Genomic DNA, 27,294 nt, shown 5'->3' with positions numbered 1-27,294 from the left:
TGTTAAAATGTAAATCAGATTATGACACTCTTCTGTTCAAAATCCTCCAATGGTTTTCTAATGATTTTTCTCAATAAGACAGCAAAGCCTGCAATATTGGATATCCAGGTGTCTCTCTGGTCTCACCTATTTCCTTTCTCTTCCTCCTCTCGGCTCCAATCGTAATTCCTTCCTCTTTTCTGTCTCTTGAAGACACAAGAGTCCTTCCTACTTCAAGGACTTTGCGTTTGCTGTTCTTTCTTGCCCCGGTCCGGGAAGATCCCACATGCCGCGGAGCAGCTGGGCCCGTGAGCCATGGCCGCTGAGCCTGTGCGTCTGGAGCCTGTGCTCCGCAACGGGAGAGGCCACAGCAGTGAGAGGCCTGCGTACCGCAAAAAAAAAAAATAAAAAATTTCCCCTCTTCCATGCCAACAGATCATATCCCCATTCTCTGATTTAAATTTTCTCCTTAGTACCTCTCATTATCTAACCCCATGCTAAATAGTTTCTTTCTTTAGCTTGTCTTATTATGTGTCACTCTAATTAGACTAAAATTAAATGATGGCAGAGATTTTTCTGTCTCTAGTGTTTAGAATGCAGCATGGCACATTATTATGTACCTGTTGGTGCCTCAAATATTTGTTGAAAAAATGGAGAAATAAAAACAAGGGTTGAAGGATAGTAAAAGAGCATGGTCAATGGATCAGAGTACTGGTGGAGTTGAAGAATTGCTGAAGTCGGGGGCAAGTGGGTGAGTCAAATGGATAAAACAGAGATTATGGAGGGTTTACAAATCTTGGTATAGACAAGGTCTAGGTATATTCATACAATTAACTGAGGTAAAGAGGCAAACAATAGAACTAGAGGGGATAAGTTTAAGGAAGCAAGAGATCAGTGTACTGGAAGGTTCATTCAAGTGTGTATGGAATTTACCATGAATTAAAACAGTATTGTTGAAAAAAATTATTGGTGACCTAGATGTTAACTTCATCAAGACAAGCAGGAAAATGACCAGGATTATAACAAATGAAGACTACAGCAATTAGCAATAAGGATGACAGAATCTGATGACATGAGATTCAGAGCTTGAGTTTTTAGGGGAAAAGAAGAAACGAAGAATCAAATAGAACAGCAGTGTTCAATGGGAATACAACAGGAGACACAGATCCAATTTAAAATTTTCTAGTGGCTACATTTATAAAAGTAAAACGAGGTAAAATTTTTAAAATGTATATTGTTTAATGTACTATATCTAAAATATCATTTTAACATGTAACCTGTATCAAAAATATTGAGGTGTGGGGAAAACTAGATAATTATAGAAGATAATTCTATAGAATTCTATAATTCTATAGATTATTATAATTATAGAAGAATAGATCTGAGCCCCTATCTCATACCACCCACAAAAATTAATTTGGAATGGATTAAAGACTTAAACATAAAACCTGAAACCATAAAAGTCTTAGAAAAAAACATAGGGAAAAAGGTCCTTGACGTTGGTCTTAGCAACAATTTTTTAGATATGACACCAAAAACACAAGTAAAAAACGCAAAAATAAATAAGTGGGACTGCACAGATCTAAAAACCTTCTGCAAAGCAAAAGAAACAATTAAAATGAAAAGGCAACCTATGGAATGGGAGAAAATATCGGCAACCATCTCTCTGATAAGAAGTTAATATCCAAAATATAAAAGGAACTCATACAGTAGCAAAAAAACAAACAATCCAATTAAAAAATGGGCAGAGGATGTGAATAGACATTTTTTCAGAGAAGACATACAAATGGCCAACAGGTACATGCAAAGATGTTCAGCATCACTAACCATTAGAGAAATGTAAATCAAAACCACAATGAGATATCACCTCATGCTAGTTAGAATGGCCATTATCAAAAAGACAAGATCCTACTGTATAGCACAGGGAACTATATTCAATGTCCTGTGACAAACTGTAACAGAAAAAAATATAAAAAAGAATGTATATATGTATAACTGAGTCACTTGGTTATACAGTAGATATGACCACAGCATTGTAAATCAACTACACTTCAATAAAATAAAATTTTTAAAAAACACAAGAGATAACAGGTGTTGATAAGGATATAGAGAAAAGGGAACCCTTGTACACTGTTGCTGAGAATGGAAATTGGTGCAGCCACTATGAAAATAGTATGGAGGTCCCTCAAAATAGTAAAAATACAACTTCTATATGACCCAGCAATCAAACTCTCTTCTGTTTCTTCTGGGTATATACATACCCAGAAGAAACAGTGTGTACACGCACACGCACACGCGCACACACACACAAGAAGTCACGATCATCTTCCCATGTTCACGAACATCCTCCCATGTTCATTGCAGCGTTATTCACAATAGCCAAGATATGGAAACAACCACACAACCAGTGTCTGTCAACAGATGAATGGGTAAAGAAGATTAAAAAATATGTGAGATATATTCATATATATGTATATGCATATATATGTAACATACTCACACACATAAATATACATACACACAGTGGAATAGTCTTCAGACATGGGAAAGAAGGAAATCCTGCCATTTGTGACAACATGGATGGACCTGGAGGATGTGAGATGCTAAGTGAGATAAGTCCGACAGAGAAAGACAAACACTGTATGATCTCCCTTACGTGTGAAATTTTAAAAAGCTGAACGCAAAGAGAGGATAATGTCAGTTGTCAGCAGTTGTGGGTTGGGGAAAGTAAGGTGATACTGATTAAAGGGTACAAACTTCCAGTTGAAAGATGAGGAAGTTCCAAAGATCTAACGGACAGCATGGTGACTATACTTAACAATACTGTACTGTATATTTGAAAGTTGCTAAGAGTAGATCTTAAATGTTCTCATCACCACAACAACAAACAAAGGTAATCATGTGAGGTGATGGACTTGTTAACTAACTTTATTATTGTAATCATTCTGCAATATATATGTGTATTAAATCAAGTTGTACACCTTAAACTTACACAGTGTTCTACACCAATTTTCTCATTAAAGCTGGAAAAAATATTGAGATATTTAATATTTATTCCCACTTGGTCTTCAAAATCCTCAATGTACTTTACAGTAATGGCACATCTCAATCTAGGGTAGCTATACTTCAAGGGCTCAGGTGGCTAGTGGCTAGAGTTTTGGACCACACAGGTCTAGAAATGGCGAATAGTAGTGAAGACACCCACCCCTAATTCTGGGGACCATTCTAGAAAAAGCAGCAGGAGAAATGACAGAACAAAACAACAGCACTACTATGACTGCAGAGAATTGCTGTCCTTAGAAAAAAGCCCAGTTTCTGTTGGAATTAGATGTAAAGACATTGTGAATACAGGGGATTTTTCACAAGGACGGACCACGAGTTTCAGAGGGCACTGAGATACAGAGTATACATATTCTAGGGCAAGTCTATTTATTTTAGAACACATCTACCATTCTCTAAAGAATATAAGCTACTCTCAGAGACTAACACATTTTCTATCGGTTGTGATCCATCAAAGATTCAGTGTTTGTAACTCTAAAAAGCGCTGTTACAATCCTGTTAGCTCTGCAGATAAAATATTTTAAATAATATATTTGTGCACACATAACACAAAAACATACCTATTACGCCATATTCTGTAATATAAAAATGTTAAAAATCAATTTCTAATTGATTTTTATACATGTCCTACATTCAAGTCAGGGTATTTTACATGGACCCTTTTTGTTAGCAAGGGGAAGTGGTGGAACAGAGACTACTTTTGGCTCTTCATCTGCAATCATGTGTAGCAAAAAAGAACCCTGAAACCCTGGATTAATACATTAAAGACCTGACTATAGTACAGTATATTCCCTTAAGAGCCATGGAACCACATACATGACTTCCTTGTGACTTAGGTGGCTCATGTATAAAGGTAAGGGATGGACTAAATTCCCTAACCTATTTTTCAAGATCCCTTTCACTTCTAACAGTCCATGTGAGGTTCTCTGGTTTCCACTCTAACAGGTTAAATAATAATTGTGTCTGTTTTGTTTAGAGGATAAATGAAAAAGCTGGCTTTGCGTTATTTGCCTTAATAGAATCATGACAAGACTGGCTGAAGGATATATAACACCAAAAGGAGAAGCAATTTCATTTTTCTGTTATAGCAGTAAAAACCTTTTGATAAACAAATGACATGTTTTTCTCCGTTTGTCCTCAAGAAGACTTAGATACAGCATGCACAAAGTCTACAGCTGGGACAGTGGCTGTCAGAATATTTTAATTGCATTGACTTTCCATAAACTGAATTCTGGAGATGCATAAATGGCCAATTTCTTTGTGGCTCTCCCTGATAGGGTGACCATACAATTTAATGTACAAGCTGAGACACTCTTGAAAGTAAAAAGGGGACATTATAAATAATGACACCAAGAATACATGCATAAATACATGCATAAATACATGCATAAATCAAGACACACGTTTACCCTAATCTTTGAGAATTACAAGTAACATTAACAGAGCCAAATTAACAAAATTAAACCCTAGGGTCTCAAAAAATTTAGACATTATTCTTAAGCTTCCCTTAACCTTCAAAGATCTTTACTGTACAACAGTTAAGCTTAAACAGAAGGTGAAATTCTCTGGTCCAGTTGTTTGATGCTCTAATTTAAAGATGGAAGACCTGGGCTTCCCTGGTGGCGCAGTGGTTGAGAGTCCACCTGCCGATGCAGGGGACATGGGTTCGTGCCCCGGTCTGGAAGATCCCACATGCCGCAGAGCAGCTGGGCCCGTGAGCCATGGCCGCTGAGCCTGCGCCTCCAGAGCCTGTGCTCCGCAATGGGAGAGGCCACAACAGTGAGAGGCCCGCGTACCGCAAAAAAAAAAAAAAAAAAAAAGGAAGACCCAATGCAGGCTATGAAGGAAATCATGGGATCAAGATAGAGGAAAAACAATAAACTGACAACAACCCAGCAATATCAAAATATGTTTTAATAAGCCTATAAAATAATTTCAGTGATTGATGTGAAGTACAATGAAGCACCAGAGAGATTAAAGACCTCAGGTTTTATGGTATCAGAATATACTGTACTGACAAACACAGAATATACGTGGCTGGATCTAGGCAGCCCGTGGAAACAATACTACAGGGATCCCATTTAAATTTCAACAAGGCCTAATGAGTCACAGTTTAATGCAAACCTGTTTGGGTGAGAAAGAAATAATGCCTCTTGCAATGGCAAGATAATGAGGCTCCCGATTTTTCTCAAATAATTTGTTCTCTATCTTCCCTGCTGCAGCCGTAATTCAGGCATCATCCTTCTCACCTGGATAACTCCACTGGCCTCCTGCCTGGCCTTCTATAACCAGGTAGTTTTCTACCTGATTATGAGAGAAAGCTCTCTACATCTCAAATCTGATCATGCCAATGTTCTGTTTCAGTACTGGCTTTCCAGAACCTACAAGATAAATAAAGTCCAATCTCCTCCTATACTGACTCCTAAGTTACATCTGCCACTCCCACCCCATTTATGTTCTAGAAATACTTTACTTCTCAGAACACATCACAAGATTTCAAACCTCAGTGTCTGAACTATCCCCTTCCCCCACCCTCCCTTGTAAAGTATTTCCAAAGATGCCTACCTCCACCTCCGAAGAAAAAAAAAAAAACAAACTTGTTTGGACAGAGCATTTTCATCCAACTTTGTCAAACTGCAAATACGTTATTAAGAAATGTCATAAACACGTTTACCACAAAACTTGTTTTTCAACGTGTTATTGAGAGAAAAGCTTAAAAAGTAAAAAAGCAGAGGAAGGGGCATATTTATACCTGAAAAGTGAGCAATGTATACAAGCTTGTTTGCATTTGACAGAAAACTGTGAAGGTGATGAAAAGGATCTATGCTCAGACTCCTGACTGAAACCATAATCCCCCAGTAAAAGCTGTAGCATAAAAGCTCAGGCAGCTCACACCCTCACTGCCCATTAGGAGCTTATAATGTCCCTGTACCTCTCTGGAGAGCTCAGCTTGTACAGACTGCAAGAAACTCTTGCTGCCAGAGGTCCTTGACACACTGGCAGCAAGTCAGCAGCAGAGGAGGCCAGGAGAGACAGGCCCAAAAGGTAGGCCCCTCCCTACTAGTGCATTCTGTTAGCTTGTTAAGGGAAACAAATGTAAACAGTGCAAGTGTTCATGTGTGATTAGGACTTTCGGTATTGCCTACCCTTTGACATCCCAAACCTGATTTACCTTTGACCTTGAATACTCAGAACAAAACACTCCCCTGATTCTGGTTAGTTCTTTATCTTCCAGTTGCAGCTGAGTTACCACCTGCACAAAGAGGGTTCAGACTGGAGAAGGTCCACTTCCGAGTGGCTTCTCACCTGTCCTATCCTGCTTACAAGGGCATTCACTTCCAAGGCCATGAATTCTAAGAGTCAGATACCCTGTCTCATTCAGTTTGCACCTTTCAACCTATTGATACAATATGTAGCAGAGTGGCTGGTAAATATGTAACAGACATTTGTTAGCTGAATGGGAACGGTTTCCATGCTTTAACTCTGGCAAACAAGACCCATCATCACCAGGCACACAGTTTAAGTCTATTTTCTAAGGTCCTTAAAAGATGACTAAAGAGTGATCCTTCAAGGGACTTCCCTGGTGGCGCAGTGGATGAGACTCCGTAATCCCAACGCAGGGGACCTGGGTTTGATCCCTGGTCGGGGAACTAGATCGCAAATGCATGCTGCAACTAAGAGTTCACATGCCACGACTGAGGAGCCCTGGAGCCACACTAAGGAGCCCACCTGCCGCAACTAAAACCTGGTGCAACCAAATAAATAAATAAATATTATTTTAAAAAAAGAGTTATCCTTCAAGAAGCCTGTAATTGGTTTTTTTTTTACTATCATTAGAATTTCCATCCTTCAATTCAGCTTGCACACACCATTACACTAATTTCCTAAATTATATGACTTTTCATTCAAAATTCTCTAACTTAACATCACCTGTAAATCGAAATTCAAATTCTTTACCTAGAGATTAAAGATCCTTCCTATGTGACCCCAACAATCTTTCTAGCACTGATGACTGCTGTGCCCAGTTCTACTCCTTAGAAATCTTACCGCACACAGTGAGTTTTTCTTTGCTTTTTCATATTGCTGTCTGGAATCCCCGAAAACACTTTAATTTCAGCTGCCCTGGTCATGACAGAGTACAGGACAATGACTGAGTTCATTCCCAGAATGATGAAATGCTTTTTTGATTTACCCCAGGCTTTGCATTTTTTAGTTAAATATTTCAAGCCTGGTTGTAACAGCAGTGTTGTCTTTCCTCACAGGTCTGTCCTGAGTACTAATATTTCCTTGATTAACTGGCCTATTGGTTCTGAAACCATATCAATGAGACCCCTGGATATGGGACATTTTTTCCATATAAACAAAAAGCAGAATGTGATATATATATATATATGGAAATGTGTTATTTTTCCTTCCATGTAAATACACAAAGTGATGGCAAGAGCAAATTTGCATGTATTTACATTTCTCTATATCAGAAAGTGAGTGCCAAGGAGAGTTGAATAGAATAAAACACATACTTGTGTATTTTTAACATGATTTTATTCTATTATCTCTGCTGAAAATTAAATTCTTTGAAGAGTCAGGAATATATTTAAGAGTAAGTAAAAGTTACATAAAATCATGGCCTGTATAAATAGCATGGGTATTATAGATCTACTGGAGGTAATTATGGTCTCCAAACCTCTCATACCACTGGGGGTCTTAAGAAATGGAAAGATGTATTATTTGTGGTTTAGAAATCCCCAAATACCTAGCACAGCATCGTCAACACAGCTGGTATTTAGTGCAAAATTAAAACTCAAAGTATGACCTATATCACATTCAGAAACCATTAGCTATTTGGAGGTAGAGTGTGAAAGGATATTACAGTTTGTGTAAATGTCGTCCATTCGAAGCTCAATGATTGCTTGGTAGATGAATGAAAAAAATTCAAATCTGCATTCCTGATCATCCTATTCAAAAAGCACCAGATATTTTTCACTCTGGCTAAAATTTCTATAACATACATGATGCCCTTCTAAAGTTGAATATTTGGAAGAGCACTAAGCACTCATTCCTCCCATTCTGTGAAAAATGGCTTATGAGGTACCAGAACCTGAAACCCACATCCTCTTTCATCCCTCATGCATCCTCTTTCATTCCCACCACTGAGCAAGTTGAAAATAGACAATTTTCAAAACCTCTGCCAACTGACTGACTTTTGGTAAGAGATGCTTTGTTCCCAGAATATGAGTACTTCTGTACTTGTGATCATTTTTTAATAGCTATTACCCTATCTTGCATCATCATGATTTGTTTTCTCCAAACGATATTTCTTGCTTTTGCTTCAGCCATAAAATAAGTCATAGCTGCATATTCTTGTCTAAAATGATAAATGAAACTCTTGGCTTCCATGTCTGGATGGATTGGATTTGGCTATTTGTAGTACTTCGGGCGCATTATTTTCCCAAAGTTTAGTGGTATAAAACTCTCTTCAGTTTTTATTGACCAGTTTATAACAGGTGGCTATCAGGCTTACTGTAGTGCAATTCTTAGATTTTGCAATCTGGTGCAATAATAAATAGTTTATGTTAATTATCCCCTTTCCAACTTCTGGAAGAATAGACATTTTGATTGCAAATTTCACACTTGTTCATTAACACTATGGTTTCTGAGTATGCACTGGACCGTTTTTTTGGTTTTTTTGTTGTTTTTTTTTTTGCGGTACGCGGGCCTCTCACTGTTGCGGCCTCTCCTGTTGTGGAGCACAGGCTCCGGATGCGCAGGCGCAGCGGCCATGGCTCACGGGCCCAGCCACTCCGCGGCACGTGGGATCCTCCCGGACCGGGGCACGAACCCGTGTACCCTGCATCGGCAGGCGGACTCTCAACCACTGCGCCACCAGGGAAGCCCCTAAACAATCCGGTTTTTAAGAAGTTGAATCTATCCTGAAAAGGCAAGTCACAGCATCTATGATAGTCTGAATTATTCCCTGGTTACTCATTTATCTGTTTCCTCTATTAGACTGGAGTCTATTTGAGGCCATGCATTTGGTCACCAAATCCTAGCATAATGTCTTAACAGACACATACGTAAAAGTTTGTTAAGCTGATCGGAAGATGATCCCCAGTAGCTTCCACAGTATACCTAAGGCGAGAAAGTCTGCCTTTGGAACACTGAAGTGAACTTATGACTTTCCTTGGGTAACACATCCCTCAGTGAGCATAAGGCACACAAGGTCCCCGTAGCATGGGGGAAGCCGGAGCACATCTCTCCTCTTCTCTCTCCATCCAGGCACGAGGCACACAATGGTCAGCGGGGCTGTGCAATTCGCCCTGCTGAGGGATCACTGAACATATAGATCCCATTCTCACTGGTTCCCTGTGAGAACCAGGGGAAAAGGGGACATTGAAGACCTCCCCTAGGAAACGCAGCAACATGGGAGGAGCCCTCTGTTTAATTCAAGTGTCTGATATTAAAAGAAATCTTGTAAAATTAGAATATGTCCAAAAGAAACAATGCTAGAATGTTAACTAGACTTATTGTGGTGATGATTTCACAATTTAGACAAATACTGATTATGCTGTACACCTGAAAGTAATATAATGTACGTCAATTATACCTCAATTAAAAAAAACTGTTTTCACTTAAAAAAAAGGAAATGATGAGTCCATGAAACTGGGCTATAAACTTTAATTAGTCTGATTCCTAAAAACATTATCTAATTCAAATACCATATTGGTCCATGAAATTTATTATAAAAGCAAAAGATCACTATACATATTTTATAATAGATCTTATTTATATTTATAATTTTTATAAAATAAATATATTAAGGTATATGCTTTATAAAATAAATATCATATACAACTATATTACATATATTTTATAAAATTAAATAGAATATATAAATATATTGGGCTTCCCCGGTGGTGCAGTGGTTAAGAATCCACCTGCTAATGCAGGGGACACGGGTTCAAGCCCTGGTCCGGGAAGATCCCACATGCCACGGAGCAACTAAGCCCGTGCGCCGCAACTACTGAGCCTGCGCTCTAGAGCCCGTGAACCACAACTACTGAGCTAGAGCCTGTGCTCTGCAACAAGAGTAGCCACCGCAGTGAGAAGCCGGCACACTGCAATGAAGAGTAGCCCCCACTCACCGCAATTAGAGAAAGCCCATGCGCAGAAACAAAGACCCAACACAGCCATAAATAAATAAATAAATAAAAATTTATAAAAAAGAATATCTAAATATATTTTATAAAATATATCTATAAAATACAGTATTTTATATTTTATTTAAAACTTGTATTTATTTTCTGTAAATATATAAATATATTATGCAAAGGAAATTATATAAATGTTATGAGATCACAAGAGCTAAGGTGCACAAAAATATATGACTATTAATACCACCACTGCTACTATTATATTTTTATGAAGGACTTTATGTGTGGCAGGCACTGCAGTAAATGCTTTGCCTCATAACTCGCTGGTACGTGTAGATTATTATTCTGACTTTCCAGATGAGAAAGATGAGTCTTGAAGAAGTTAAAGAGCTTTCTGTAGTCATGCAGCTGAGAGAATGGCAGCGTAAGCCGAGCATCTGAGCACCTAACCTCTAACTACAATGTGTTGGAGACTAATTCTTTTCATAATAGGCATATTCATTCCTACAACTGGTACAGACAGCAAGCAATGTAAGGAATGTGGACACATGACACACGTGTCGTGGGAGAATTAGTAGGAGATGCTAAGAAGATTCTTTCACAGAGGATACATGCCAGCTAAGGTTTGCCAGGATATCCTTTGGAATCTGCCTTGATGTTATTGGAAATACATTTATTCATTGAACAGGTATTTATTGAATAAGTAACTGGGAGAAAAGAAAAGACTTAAAGCAGATGTCCATTTAAGATAGAGGATATAAATTTTAGTAAGGGAATGGAGTGAAGGGGGCAAACAGAAGGTTAGTAAAATAACCCGGGTAAGAAATGATAAAGGTCTGAACTAAGATAGTACCAGTAAGATCGGAAAGAACAAGTGGGCACAGGAGATACTTGTAGAATTAAAGCAACTGTGACCAGCCATTGAGGGATGGTACAGGGATAGTAAAATATAAGGTTACTCTCAGGTTTCTGCCAGGTGGATGGATGGTAGTGCCATTGAATGAGACAGAAAAGAAAGAAAATGAGATTTTGTGAGAAAGATGATGAATTTTGGTTTACACTGCAATGAAGTTCCTCTGGCCTTCCAGTTAGTGGTTAGAAATAGGGCTTTGGAGTTCAGGATTAGAGATATAAGATATAGAGTTAATGGCACAGAATGATAACTGAAGCCCGGGGAAACAAGGTAAAAGTAAAAGGCAGGTATGACAGAATATCAATATAAGAAGAGCCAGGGAGAAAATGGAGGTAGGGATGGAGACCACAGGACTGTGACAGGTCAGGAGGGAATGCAGGAATAAACAGGGCTACTTCTTCTAGACCCAGCCCTGGTAAAATCAGATCCTTGACTGAGTCCGACCATACTCTGATCTCTAGGGAAGCTGTGAAAGTTGAGAGGATCTGGCCTGTCATGTAGTTTAAACACCATCAAATTTCTAGTGAAGATTTTCAAGCAGGCATAGTTTTCATGTACAATAGTTGCCGAAACATGCAGCAGAGTCTTACAGTTTGAAACTTTTTGAGGAAACATTTTAAAATTGAGAGAGTCCACAAAAAGTTATTGATTGTAGTACTTGCTTCTTATTCTATATTACCATAAGTCATGGCACACAAAGATGACACCATTCCACTGTTAGAGCATATTTGCAACACTGAACATACTTTTTCAAATAAATGTTTTACTTTGAAATAACTTGAGATTTAGTAAAAAGTCGTGAAGATACTTCAGGGAGTACACACTTCACCCAGCTCCCAGTGATGTTAACATCTTATATAAACATGGCACATTTGTCACAACTAAGATTGACACTGGGGCACAGCTATTAATGAAACCCTGGACTTTATTCACATTTCACCCCACTGCATTTCGTTTTCATGTCTCTCTCATCTCCTCTGCTCTGTGACCGTTTCTCAAGTCTTTCCTTGTCTTTCATGACCTTGAAAATAGCAATCAGGTATTTTGTAGAATGATCTTCAATTTGGGTTTCTCTGATTTTTTTCAAAGATTAAACTGAGATTGCGGGTTTTAGGGAAGTACACCGCAAGTGCCCTTCTCACCCTATACCTAGAGAGAGGGGCGTGTACTACTAACATCACTGATGATGTTAATTATGATTCCTTGATTAAGGTGGTATCTGCTAGGTTTCTCTAATGTAAAGATAGTATTTATTCCTTTCCAGAGCACACGTGTACACACACGACAGATTTATTACGTTTTGCTTTAGATAAGACTGGAATCTTGCCAAAGATACCAGCTCATCAGAGCGGACTTTATTGAAGACATCAGAGTACCTTGGAAAATACTTCTCACAGTACTGTCATAGTTCTTCCAGCAACCCTAGGGATATCTTATTATATTGATAAAGTAATTAGTCCAATCAGATACAGTCAGTCTTAAATTTGATGGCAGCAACAGATATTTAGTATGAACATAAAAAAGTCATTAGTCCATTACAAACCAATCATGTCCAATACTGATAATCAGTAGATATCAATAGTCTAAAGCTCTCCAAGATCAGCAGGTAGGTCTGACCCAGACACCTTTCAAATTACTACTTCTCCCCTGGGTGCCTTTAAGAATGGAGTCTCTATCTCCCCACTTGGTCCTTTTGGTCTCCTGAAAGTAAGCCCCACTGGCTGTTGAAGCCAAAAATCCTGAGGGCTCATCTTCTGGGCACAGGATCCCCGGGATAGAGAGCCCGATGTGGGGCTCAGACCCCTTGCTCCTTGGGGAGAACCTCTGTAGTTGTAATTATTCTCCCATTTGTGGGTCGCCCACCTGGGGGTAAGAGTCTTGACTATACCATGACTCCGCCCCTCCTACCCATCTTGTTATGGTTCCTTCTTTATGGCTTTATTGTATAAGATCTTTTCTGGTAGGTTTCAATCTATTTCTCTGATAGTTGTTCTGTAAATAGCTGTAATTTTGGTGTGCCCCTGAGAGGAGGTGAACTCAAGGTCTTTCTACTCTGTCCTCTTGGGTTCATTGAGCAGTCCTATAGTCTTTATGTGATATTTAATTTGTAGTCATTAATATTTGTCTGTGTGTGTAAAACTTACACATTTGCTCTTATTTATATAATACTCAGCATCCTGCAGCATTTGATTAAAAAACTGTTTACAAAAAAATAACACAGTATAAATGGGCTAAAATATATTGAGGTTTTAGCAAATAAAACTAGTATGAGTTTAAATCTATACAATATACAGTTTGAAATTAACATCAACTTTTCTGCCCAAATTTTGCCCAACATAAAGTCTGTTTAAAACATCAGAAACTGAAGTAACTGATTCTATTGCCATATAATTCTAGGAAATACCCTAATCTGTATCTTAGGAGACCTGTTATTCTTAGGGCCTTATGATCTAGATTTCTTCCTGCTTCATCCTAAACAATGTACATCTTACATTTTTTGAAACTTGGAGCAATAGCTTTTAATGTTTTCCACCGAATTCCAGGGTTTAGATCGCAAACGTGTATTACAGCATCAGAATATATATGTGCTCTTTGAAGACTCAGTCCTAGCGGATGGCATCCTGATAAATTTGTTATTCATGACTCAATCACAGATAAACAATGTGGCAACATAAAGCAAAGCACTAAAAAGTCTCATGTATCAGAACCTTTTCGCAGAGGAATTAAAAGTAGAGGAGGAACAGGTTTAAAACAGATAAATAATAAATAAGGTAATTTAGGGAAATCTTTTCTTTTATAATTAACCTCATGTTCTAGACAGTTAACTCCTTTAGGATAATGACAGACCCTAATCCAAATTCTATAAAGTTCTAATATGTTACACAGTATGGTTCCTTAACATATTAAATATTACTTTAATTCAATTCATTTATACTAGAGTTAATATTTTAAAGTATATGCTAAAAAGATAAGATCTTACTTAAAAATATAGACACTTTGAATACAAATTCATATTTATAATTTAATAAGTGGAAAACAAGAAATGTATGATAATTTTGTAAGATTTATTAGGTGGAGAAGTATAAAGGATTTTCGGACACAGTTTATGTGTATTTCAGGAAGAAATTTGTAAAAGCCCTCATGATGATCTCACTTGAGGGTAGGAGAATGTGTGGAGGGGAATCTTTTATGATTTTCCTTTCCAATCTTTCCAATCTTGCTTTTCTCCTGCTATTATGTTAAACCAAAGACAATGTTGTGCTCCCAGGTTAAACATAAAGTCAGGTGGAAGCTCACAGATAGTCCTCAGATTTAACATAACCATCTTTTTCAGTCTGAACAAGAGCTAATTTGGATGGTTTTGTTAGTAATGAATTCAGTTGACCTAACCATGCTTCTGCAAACACCAAGTAACCACACTGTTCTCTGTCATAAAGCTCTTCAAACCATCTGCTGTTGGTTCACTGAAGTGTTAGCCATCTTCCCTGTGGACTGCCATACTTGGCCACCATCTTCTCCCCTTTGCCATCTAACTTCTATTTGTTTCTCATGTCTCAGCCTTCTCTAAAAAAACCTCTCCCCTAACTGCATCATCTCCTGCTCTCCTGTGAGTTCCCCGAGCATCTCTTATACGCACAGTGCTACCGTACAATCGTGAACAAGACAGACCTGATCCCAGCCTAATGGGCTACACAGTCAAGCTGGGAAGAAAGGCCTTAAGCAAACAATTAGATATACACAATTAACACCAATTATTAGCAGTGTTCAGAGTATCGTAAAGGAGAAAAGAGGGAGGCATAGAAATGTAGAGCCGCAGAGCCTAATCCAGAGCTACGGTGGAGGAAAGACCGCCTTGAGGACGTCAGGCATACTCTGCCATCATGGCCTTGGCAAAGACAAGGAAAAATACAAAAAAAAAAAAGTCAAAATATATTCACAACATTCTAGAGAGAGGGGGCAACATATATACAAAAAACACCTTAAGGCAAAGGAGAGGAGGGAATCTGGCATATTTTGGGAACAAGGAGAAAGGGGGCTCAAGATGAGGCTGGAGAATGCACTGGACCCAAAACATGCCAACCATGGAGGTGCCCAGCTCCCATTCTCTCCACGAAGACCTCGCTACTGGGCTGAGAGGAGGGCAGCTGGCTATCCCGGCCCAGCGGCAACCCCTTCATGACACAGCACAGCCTGCCACCAGGGCCATGCACATCCCTGGCAGCCTCCAGCCTATGAGTAAGCACGGTGGCAGCAGGAGTGTGCGGCCCTTTCTGCCCAGTGCAGGAGTCCTCTAACAGGTCCTCTCGCTCCAGGCCTCCACTGGCTCGGCCAAGACTTTGTCCAATTTGTTTCACAGATTATATACACCTGATTATCCTCTTCCCCCAGTTTGACGCTCTCTCTGGATTTTGGCCTTGTTGAGTTTGAGATACGATGGTTTGTTTTGAGAGTCAATGACTGAATACTGTATTAGAGATACTATCAATTTGACACAACAAATGACACTCACAGAATTTCATTCCCAGCTTTCAATACACTCAGTGGAAGTACTAGGAAAATTGAAACAGTTGTGAAGATTTACAATTTTTTTCTAAGAAACGCAACATCAGCTATGTCGGGATGAAGCAGATAACTCTCAATAGGTTGTCTTCTGTTTCCTTAAACAAATATATTATTGCCACAATTGATTGTTGGAAGTAGCACATTAGGTACAGCTCAAGCTACAACGGAGATGAGAAATGTTCGTTCAATTACGTTTATTGAGTTTGCAGAGTGAGCTACTTGTCAATTATAATAGTTAACAAGGCTTTCCTTCAAAGGGAGAAAAGGATCTACTGCCTCAACTTAATAAATATACATTAGAATAAATCTTTCATAACTTCTGCGAAGGAGTAAGTTTTTATTCGGGGTGCATCTCCACTGCCTATGCCATCCCGCCACACATGTATTAGGCATGTAGTTGGACTGTATGAGACATGTGGATCGACCCCCCACTCCCTGCTCCAGTCCAAGACAATCAGGTTATTCTCATCATCCTTCGCCAAAACCAAGTGGTGGTTAATGGAGAGATTTCAGGACTTAGGTCTCATGACGGTGGGAAGTGATGACCCTGCCCCTCAATCCCTCTAGATGTAACGATGTAAAAACAATTGCTATAAGCAGCCATCGCAGACAGTCAGGGAAACCAGACTGAAGAGAAAGCTTACACAGCAGAGCCAAGACAATGGAAGAAGCAGACATGAGATCTGACTGCTCTGTGTCTGAAGTCGGCCCTACCCCGTTCGATTACTGAGGAAAGGCTGAAACACGTCTCCTGTTACTTGTACTGTGAAAACCATCCTAATGTAAAAGGTGTTTTCCTAGTTTTCTTAGTTTAAAAATGACACATTGGATCACGCATCTCAGCTTACCTTCCTGCCCTTCCCAGGAAAATAATGGTCAATTGTCATTCACTGCTTCGGGTTTAATTTCATGGATCTTCATGGAATACAGACTTTAAAAAGTTTGCATATCATTTCAACAAGTATCAAAAAAAAATTGTCTAATATAAAAACATACAAATTTGTGCATTAGCTAATTGATGTGATTATACACTTGGGTGCTAGGTGAAAATCACTACTGAACACCTTAAAGAGTCCACATGTACAAAGCAGCAGACTCTTTTCTCATTTAAAAAAATAGTAATATTTTATTTGTTTACATAAGAGTTTGCAATGTTGGCCAAATCTAGGCCATATTTCCTTGTTTGTCTTGCCTACATAATATATAAACACACAAACACAAACACACACAGCTCTTCAGAGCAGCAACCAACCTGAGATAGAAAGCAGCTACTCCCTTTAGGCTGAGAATGAGCTGCCAGTTTTGTTTGCTTTGTACAAGGTCCACTTCACCCGTGTGGGGACCTCATCACAGTAAGGTTCTGGAATCTGTGACCTCTGATTCAAGTGCACACGTTAATGTTTTGACAACTAAGTGCATATTTATTCATATACTGGAAAAACGTGACAAGGGAATCCAGATAAGCAGCACAAAAGCAAATAATGATTTCAGATAAGTAAAAACAGGATTGTTCACATCCTTGGTATAAGACTCTTCACCAAATAGGCGCCTATCTTACCTGTAGGTCTTTTTCTTCTATCTTATTTTGGAGCACTTCAAGGCACTTGGTAAAGTCAGTATGGCACTGATCAGGAGTTGAAATAATTTCACATCCCTGTGTTAAATAAGATAAAAGGTAGGAATAAGTAATGATGTCAGCCTTGGAACAAGATCAAGAGCTATAAAAGTAAAGTATCAGACGTATCCTGTCATGCTTGTATTATACCTTGATCATCAGAATCATTCTCATTATCTTTATTATTTCACATAACAGGATATCTCAGCAATGATGTTAGACTATCACAATAACGATCTGATTACGACAAGCACTTTACCCAAAAAAGTACAGATTATGCTACATTAATGGTCCTTAAAAATCACTGCTGTGATGACATTCAAGATTAGCATAAGGACTCAGGTACAAGTATTATAAAATATATTCACAGTGAAATTACCTGAAATTAAACTATTTCTAAAAAACTTTGAGTTTCTTCGAGCAGACTTCCTAAGTTTACCCACACGACAGAAAAACTAATACTGACCTAATGATAAACTACATTTTAAGTAAAATCAAGTTAGATGTCCTATAAAATTCCTTTACAGCACCCTTTTTTCCTCATGTAAAAAGAAGCAGGAAGAGAGATGCCTGTGTAAATATGTCTCTTGGATTACCTTTTGGACAAAATGAAGTGAATTTGTAAGTTCTCTGCCTTTTCTACAACAGATAACTAGTGAAAAACACTGAAAAATATTTATAAATAGAGTGCCACAAAAGTGCCAGCTTGTTGGCACTAGTGAACTGAGGTGGTGCAAGAAACGATATTTTTGAAATGACACCTTTCTCTCCAATGTCTTACAGAAGCAAAGGTATGAAAAACCAGAGCATGAGGGGACTTCCGACTTCTTAATTCAGGAATAAAACAATGCAAGGTCTCTGACAAACAGCTGAGGAAGTGAAAGTTAAATATAATCTAGTATATAAAGTTGTCATTCAAAGAGTTTTCAAGGATGAGAAAGCAAATTAACCAAATTAACTAACGGAGCAAATGAACCAAAGTGGAACAAATTGCACGCGCACGCACGCACACACACAGGCAAAAATTCACGTCTGGCAAATCCTTGCCTATGGCTTTGGGACCACAGGATCTTCGGCAAGAGAAGACTCACTGTTCCTTGAGTACAGGGAAACTGACCACTGCGTTTCAGTTGCTAAGACAATACCAGCACATACCAAGCAGTCTACAGAAGTTTGATGGATAGATAAATGATGGGTGGATTAAAACCATTTCTCTCCTCATGGGACTAATGCTACGTTTCTCTGAAATATTAATGTGGATAAATCAGACTATGAGTCTAACTCAGAAAAGCAACAATGACATTATTTTTTCAGGCATTATGCTACCTGCTGCCATTAGGAAACTATGTAACACTTATTTTAAAGTATGATTAATACAGATTCTTAAAATGGTGACAAATATTAGTGCTTCATATGCAATTATATAAACTAAAATTCAACAATACATTAATGTTAACAAAGTGAACATCCAATCAGGTAAAGTGAAATACAAATGTACCACTGAGGCTTAACAAATACAGCAGTATAAAGTACTACATAAATAATTCACAGTATTTTTTTAATGAGTCGTTATTTCTCAATAGAAAGAAAAACGACAAGGAAAAAAACTGATATCAGGAACTTAGTAAAATTTAGCAATAAACAGTTTTCAGAACATGTCCTGGAATGGTAATAGTTCAAATTAATTTCCAATAGTGCCGGCATCTATAGCTATAACAAACACAAAAATATATTCTCATAATATATATCTTAATCTCAGTAAAATCACAAGTCATCTAAAGAGCAAAGGTTTATGTTCAGTGTGGTATATTTTAAAAAGAAAAAACGTTCAAGTAAGGGTTACGGTAAATACTCAGATTAACCAAATAACTTTATTATTAGCTCAGTTAACCAAATAATTTTATTATTAGTTAAATTATTAAGTCTACCTTACAAATATTACAATATTTTATTAATGACCAAATAACTATTATTACATCTACCTTATGACTATTAAAATATTAATCAAAATATTAGCTTTAAGCTGTAAGCTCCATGAAGGTACCCACTATGTCCCTTTGCTCATTATTGCATCTGCAGACAAGAGCCCAACACAGGACACAGCAAGTAGTAAGCATTCAATAATGAATAAAGTCATTTATAAAAGCCTGAGATAAATTACCACTCTAGACCCGGCATCAGCAAAGTTTTTCTGTAAAGGGCCAGATAGTAATTCTTTTAGGCTTTGCAGGCCAAAGGGCCTCTATCCCAACTACTCAGCTCTCCCTTTGTATCATGGAAACATCTACAGACAAAAAAAAATGAGTAGGAATGGCTGTGTTCCACAAAAACTGAAATGTGAATTTCACGTAATTTTCACGTTATGAAATATTATTATTCTTTTGATTTTTTTCCCAACCATTTAATACGGTAAAAACCATTCTTAGGTTGCCAGCTATACAAAAGCAGACAGCGGACGAGATTTGGCCTGTGGGCTGTAGTTTATCAACCAATCCCCGTTCCAAGCCCACAAATAGTTTTTGTGATTTTAACCACCAAACTCTGTACATGTTTGAGGAATTTAATATGAGGGAAAAGTCACCGGCCTTTAAAAAAATCTCTGCGAACTCCCTTTTCCTTATCTGTAACGGACCTAGCAGGCAAACTAACAGTGCCGTTGAGATGCCCTGTATAATGCCCAGAAAGCACCGGGCACAGAGACGAACACAAAGCAAATTCTCACCTTGGCACTTCCGAACAATCTCTAGAAACGTCGATGCTACAGTCACACCACCTCGCGTCAAAGGTCACTAGAGTAAGCGAAATATTGCTAATATTCCCCATAGAACCTTGTGTGGAGGCTTATAAAACTATTTTTGAATTCACTGACAACTTGTAAGAAATTATTACAAGACAATGAGTGTCATTAATGAACCTAATTTCAAAAGATCAATGCAAAAGCCGTTAGACTGTCATTCTCAATTAATTTTACTGTTTGCCAATAATTCAACTAAAATAGATTAATGAGTTTTTATATTTAACACACGTAAAACCTATCAGGTTATATTATGCTGACTCCTTTAAAACTCCTTAATTAGAAAGGAAACAAATCCTTTGGAAAAAAAATTATAACAACATATCAACTGTTATTTCATGCACTCTATCCAGAGAGAGACTTGGCCTCCTAAAAACAAGAGGCAAGTCCAGTGAAAGCATTCCCAAACTTGCTATTAGCTTATTCATTTTAGGATAAGTCATTTAGTGCCTATCCATCTAGCCAGGACAAGAAAGGACTTATGAAAATTATCCTGCAAAAAGTTTTTGGGGCTCTGAGACTTCTACTGTAACTTTATGGACTGTGTTTATAAGGTTAAAAGTTTAGAAGTGTTATTTCCTTGTAGGTACCACGCACACCAACTCTGAACATTTACTTGGAGTGACTTGCATATAGCTTCTCACCTAACAGAATTAAATATGTCTGTAGCTACAAAATCTAAAATGCTTTTCAACAAACAGATTATTTTCCTAACAACATATAACTTAATTCTCTGAAAAATCAGATAACCTCAAAACTTATCTTAAAATTAGAATCTTAACATTGTGATCTGTTGATAATTAACTATCTTCCTCACTAAATCAATAACGATAATAAAAAGTAACATTTGAGTACACATCTTGTTATATGAGATATGAGTCACTTTATATGAATTATGTTCTTGAATCTCTAAGACAATCTTATAAGGTTAATGTAATTATCACATTTTAAGATGTGTAAACTGAAGTTTAGAGAGATTAAATAACCTGCCCAAAGTCACACAGCTGATTTAGGACATAGTATGTCATCTGAAGCCCATACTCGTAACCTACCAATGCTTTGTACTCAACCCTGCTTAATTAAACTTTGGGTATTTTGCAAGGTTTAAGCAGAAAAACACCTTTATAATTTATACTGAACCTTTATTTAGTTGCTTTTCTCCCATTTTAAATCCCTGAAAATCCTTTAGCTTTTAGACAGACATGACCCCTGCCTGACTCCATGCTGATTCCGTTGTAGCCCAAGGCTTGGGACCCTCAGAACACCCACAGACATCTGAAGTGCGCAGTGAGTGCTTAGCTATCCTTCTCGTCCCTTTTTTCTGCTTTCCCAACTCATTATACTGTCACTATATTTATCATTTATATTCATGACATAATTCACTTTTTTGGGCTATTAAACATATCATTCTGATCAACATCTCTGTATACAAGTGTTTATTTCTGGTTATTTTCTTAGAATTGAATTCTTAAAATGAAATTACTGGGGAAATTATAAGAACATTTTTTTATAACCCTTGGTAGATGTTGCCAGAGTTTCCTGCCTTTCCAGGCAGGCTGTAAATATGAATATTCCTACTGGTGTATGAGGGTGAAAAAAAATTTCTTCTTTTAAAATATAAGTAACAGTAGGAAAGATAATTCATCATGAATTTCTTACTGTGAATTAACTTACTTGCCGTACTTCCTTCTTAATCACAAACAGATTAATTTCATTAAGGAAAAGATGACTTTCACTGGAGAGGAAGGGAAAAGAAAGTTAAGACAATTTTGGAGTGTGAAGCAGGGCTGAGACTGGAAGTGGTCCACCCAACTGAGGACTAAGGAGCTAAAGGACAGTATGAAAGAAAGGGACACTTCTGGGAGGGGAAACAGGTGTCAATCAAGGGTAAAGAAAAGGAGGCAAGAAGATGTCAAAGACCACCTTTCAAGTTGGCTCTGAAAAGATGAAGTACAATTTATTATCCCATCACATTAGAAAACTGATACTTTTTTTAAAAATAAGCAATGATAATAAGAGCTTTATGGGGTATTAAAATTCTAGCTCCCACACACTTTATTTTCCCCTATCCATTGCCGAAGTAGCCTTTCTTCCTGTATGTTAGCATACATTTAAAAATATTTAGGGAGATATACTCAAGAGTCTTAAAAAAATTGAATACATTACACTTTTAATAATGAGGTTCCATAATCTTTTATTAAACTGAATTGACCAGAACGCTGTAATAAGAAACTGGCTGCCAGATTAAGAGCACAGCAGGGATAAAGCAAAATGACTTATACTCTGAATAAGCAAAGATAGAGATCTAAAATTAGCCCAAACTTGTTCTCAAATTTGCTAAGAAGGGGAATAGTTGCATAAAGCCGATTGAAATCTAAATGATCTACGTTCCTTGACACAGGTATGAAAATTGTCTTTTTACTCTGTAGAGATGTTATCACAAAGTAACCATTTCCCACTTTCCTCTTTATTGTATAAAGCATACTATGGTAGATTACTACTTCAGTTTTATTTACCAGACTTCTAAAAACATTTCTACTTTTCAAACTAAAAAGTTTTCTTTAAATTATCAAATGACAGCTGACGAGTAACAATTTCTTCAGCAAGAATGTCACGTGATTAAACTCTTAAAAATTCTAAGTAACAAGTTGCCTAATATAATCCAGTGTTCTCTTTCTGTTTTTCTAGACAGTGTATAAAAGAAGAGAACAAAAGTAATTTACCTTGTAGCAATTCTCCATTCAATCCCAAACATAAAGAGACATTCTAATCTGCTATAACCTTCACTGCCCTGGGTGTTGTAAAATAACCTTTCCTTTCAACACGGCATTGAACGAAAACTTTAAGCATTTGAAACAAGAAAGCCACCACATCTATTAACAGAAGTCAAAAGTTATTTTAAAACAGCACAGGGTCTCAAAATGATGGCTTCCTTCCTAAAAGCAGAGCCAGAGTTCCCAGTGGAACAGGGTGTCCAAAAGACTTAACATAGCAGGCTCAAGAATGCTTTTATAAAGCCTGCTTGCATGGTTGGCCTTTGGACTAACACCTGGAGGACCTGAACAGTAAACAGTTCCCTATACTGATAAACAACTTTCCCCAATGGTGGCTCACTGTGCCTAAATTATTTGTACAAACCATGTGGTTTATGCTAAGCACCTGCTTTCTTTTTGCCCCCAGTAAAATTTTGGGCACTGGCTCTTGAATGAGCTTCCCTGGTGACAACACATCACACTTGTTACAATTTGATTAAGCACACACATCCTACTGACTCCACTGGGAAAGGACTCTTGCAACTGGTGACTCATTTCCTCCAGAATATTCCCCCAAGTGCCTTTTCCCTTTGCTGATTCCGCTTCCTATACTCACAGCCGTGATTTATTACAGCGAGAGGCTGACTATATGACGAGTCCCGTGAGTCCTCTAGTGAATTACAGAACGTGGAGGTGGTCTTGGGAACCCTCAAAACAAAGAGCTACAGAGATTCTTCCTCTACTAGGATGCTTGTATAGGCTTCTATTTTACAATAATCCTATAAGTATCTGGACGCAGAGATCTGGTCTTGTCCAGGTGCCATTCCTTCACACCCACTATAAGTATGCCAAGGACGGACTCGGCCTCCATCAGCGCTCTCTGCCAACTCTCCCCAGAAAAGCAAGGATGTGGTGGGGCAGGAGTGGGAGTGCTGAAGGTAACCGTGGTGGAGGTTATTGTTCAATTACCCAGAACTAAGCAGAACCTGAAAAGGAAAATTGAATGCTCACAAAGAAAAAGGAGGCCACAGGATTTCCCCGGCATTGAAACTGATCCTCACTTTGTTTTGAGAAAACTCCCTCCTTTCAACTAGAGGATTACGGCATAACGGCTAGAAAAGAGCGCAGATTCTGGGGCCAGAATGCCTGTTTGGAGGCTACTTAAACCATTTCCTAGTTGTGTAAGCTCGGGCAAGTTACTCAACCTCTTTGTGCTTCCATACTCATCTGTAAAATGTAGGTGACAGTTCCAACCTAATAAAATTTGATGCAAGGATGAAATGAATTTATAAATGAAAGCACATATAAAAGTGTCTGTCATATTGTGAGCACGTTAAAGTCATTGTCAGCCATTGCTCTTTTCAAGGTTATATTGATTATTTCTCTCATCAACTTTTAAGAGTAGAGAAAACCTGAAATAGTACAACAAACTTATAAGCATCCAAATACATTTTAGCCTGTTGGAAACCAATATACTACTTTAACTGTTAGTGGGTAAAGGGTAGTTTTTCAATGGTGAAACTCACTTGAGAAGTGTAACACTAAGGTAAACAAAATTAAAATTTTGGCAGACTTACTTAGAATGATACTGTGCATGGTGAATTTCCAAGAGGGACATAGAGAATGTCAAATTTCACAAACTCGTTTGATCACAGAAATCTTTTTTATAGCAAGTTATCATGTGGCACTTGGTGTAAATCTTTTTTATACCAAGTATCTAAAAGAAGGATTAGACACCTGAGTCATATAAACTTTCATGAGAACCTACTAATTCCTAGGGATCCCAGAAGGAATGACCAAGACTTCAGGTTGCAGGAGATCACATATTACATATTAATAGGGATAAGGAGGAAAATTAAGATAAAATTCTTTCGATCAAGCTCCGCAAGGAAAGAACAAAGGAAGGAATACCCAACAGCTACAGGTGGGGAACCGTGGGGGAAGATTGATGAGTAGGGGGTTCCCATGCACACTATTTGAGAATCAGTGTCTTTGTCTTTAAATTGGAATTAAAACACAAGCACTTCCTGCTTAACATCAGTAGTCTATTTAAGAAAAATCAGACATCCTATTCAAATGTCAACCAAAAGCCTGTTTCCCATTATTTTGACTGGGAAAAAATATATTCAAACCCAAATACTCAGTCTCCTAAAATGCAACTGAAACACATTTACAGAAGCAACAGACATTATGATGAGATGTAAAATGATGAGAAATTTTCTGCTATTAGATATAACATTTATGGCATCTTATATTTAACAAAAGGAGCACAGGTTTAAAAAGTTTAGACAGGGCTTCCCCGGTGGTGCGGTGGTTAAGAATCTGCCTGCCAATTCAGGAGACACGGGTTCGAGCCCTGGTCCGGGAAGATCCCACATGCCATGGAGCAACAAAGCCCGCGTGCCACAGCTACTGAAGCCCACAAACCTAGAGCCCGTGCTCCACAACAAGAGAAGCTACCACAATGAGAAGCCCGTGCACCGCAATGAGGAGTAGCCCCTGCTCTCTGCAACTAGAGAAAACCCATGTGCGACAACGAAGACCCAACACAGCCAAAAATAAATAAAATAAATTAAAAAAATAATAAAATAAATTTTAAAAAAAGTTTAGACAGACTACCCTTGCCCAGTGACTGAGTCTGCAGAAATGCGGGTATGGTCATGCCACTGTTAGATGACAATAGGAAAATATCATCAAGAAACACTGATTTAATAAAAGATATTCTTTAATAATTCACGTTATTTCCGAAAAATAAAAAAAATCTTACCTTTCCCAATTCTGAAAAAGATACAATGAAAGAACAAGGAGACGATAGTCTGCCTGGATCTCCGTCTCCACTCCTGCAGTTTACAGTACTGTAGAATTACCAGCTGGCCTAGAATAATCTTGTTATGTCTCTAATAGAAAAGTAGTGGCCTAGCACCAACTCAACATTACTGCAAGTCTCACTCATCATTTATACTGGGGATTACTGTATCTCTTCAACCAAGTCTTATCTTTGTAACTGCAGGGCTAACAGGGTCTTGGGCCCACACCATATTCCAATACTCTTGCCCATCGTTAGGATACTATACCGTGTTCTTCCAGGATCTGGAAGAATTAACAGAGAAGATAATATCAGAACTAAGATCTAGAGGTCTATTCCTGACTTATGACGAGGGTAGTTTTCACCACCCTGTCGAGAACATGGCCTTGTGTTGATGGCAACAGTTTTCGGAATGCCAAAAGACTCACTTTTGTCATACCACAAAGACGACGTTCTTATACTTACAGCCTACCCCTGCCCTTGCTATCTTTCTGTTACCAAATCACCTTGGTTCTTCAATGTTCTATCTTGGCTCAATTCCATGTTCTATAAATAGATTTTATATAATGTAATAATTTACCAGTTTGTTTGGTCATTCTTGGTCTGGCCCAGCTATTGCAGTTCTACTCTTGCCACCCCAGAAATGCGGGTGAAAGGGAGTGACGTGATGGAAATGTGAAGGGACAGTGTTTGGTTCTCACACTGACCATTATCACACTGCTGGTGATACTGGCATTCATTCCCAAGGATGCTAAATACCTTGTGCAAAAAACTGTCCTGTCCAATAGACCAAAGATGTAATCTGTTGAAGAGCAGTAGCAGTAACTGAGTCCCAGTTTTAATAAAAAATTTTTATGGAAAACATGAACATTGATACGAGAGCTGTCTCTAGCTAGTTCTACCATTTTCCTTAAGTCATTTAAGCTTTATGAGCTTCAGTTTCCACATCATAAAATTGGGCTTAATAACACTGTTTAATTTTTATAATATTTTAAATCATTTTACATTTTTATCAGTATATTTTACAACATATTGCTATCTTATATCCTACACAATCACATTTATGGAAAAACCTGTTTTTCGGTGACTTTCTAAGGCATTAATTAAAAACTGCAACTAATTCCTTAACCTCCTAAACATAAGGAAGCATGCTTTAAAACCCCCTTCCTATGTCCAGTAAAAACCCCAAAGACTATATGCAACAGTAAAAGAATATCAGAAGTTACATGAGATATTACAGTTTCTTCAAAGGTCTCAGGAAACTGAAACACATGTGGGCATGACTGACAGAATAACTAAAAAGACTGAAATAGGTGATTTTAACCATGAATCAAAGAAGCACTGACTGACTCAGAAAGTGAAAAATATAAAGGACAATAAAATATCAAGGAGAAAATCTGTAAGAGACATTCGTCATCTGAGTTAATATTAGTGAACCAGGCAGAGACGAACTAAGACAAATGGGCAAAAGAGGAAACACAAAGATGTCACAGCTATCTGAAAAGGAGGCTTTTTATGGAATAAATTAAGAATGGCATACCACCAATAAAACGGACAACCAGGAAGAAATGGACAAATTCTTAGAAAAGTACAACCTTCCAAGACTGAACCAGGAAGAAACAGAAAATATAAACAGATCAATCACAAACACTGAAATTGA

At 37.9% G+C, this 27,294-nt stretch overlaps 1 protein-coding gene across 2 annotated transcripts in view; it reads right to left on the bottom strand.

The window, feature by feature from the left end:
- Positions 1-27,294, bottom strand: part of TPK1 (thiamin pyrophosphokinase 1) — a 339,062-nt gene that overhangs the window by 146,987 nt on the left and 164,781 nt on the right. For both annotated transcript variants that reach the window (XM_032644015.1, XM_032644016.1), the window contains one exon: positions 17,225-17,320. In XM_032644015.1, coding sequence (XP_032499906.1) covers positions 17,225-17,320 — 96 coding nt within the window. The remainder of the gene's footprint in view (positions 1-17,224; positions 17,321-27,294) is intronic.

This window comes from Phocoena sinus, chromosome 9 (genome assembly GCF_008692025.1).
Source record: "Phocoena sinus isolate mPhoSin1 chromosome 9, mPhoSin1.pri, whole genome shotgun sequence".
NCBI lineage: Eukaryota > Metazoa > Chordata > Mammalia > Artiodactyla > Phocoenidae > Phocoena > Phocoena sinus.
Note: the sequence above shows the minus strand (reverse complement) of the source record. Positions and strands in the feature narration are given on the sequence as shown.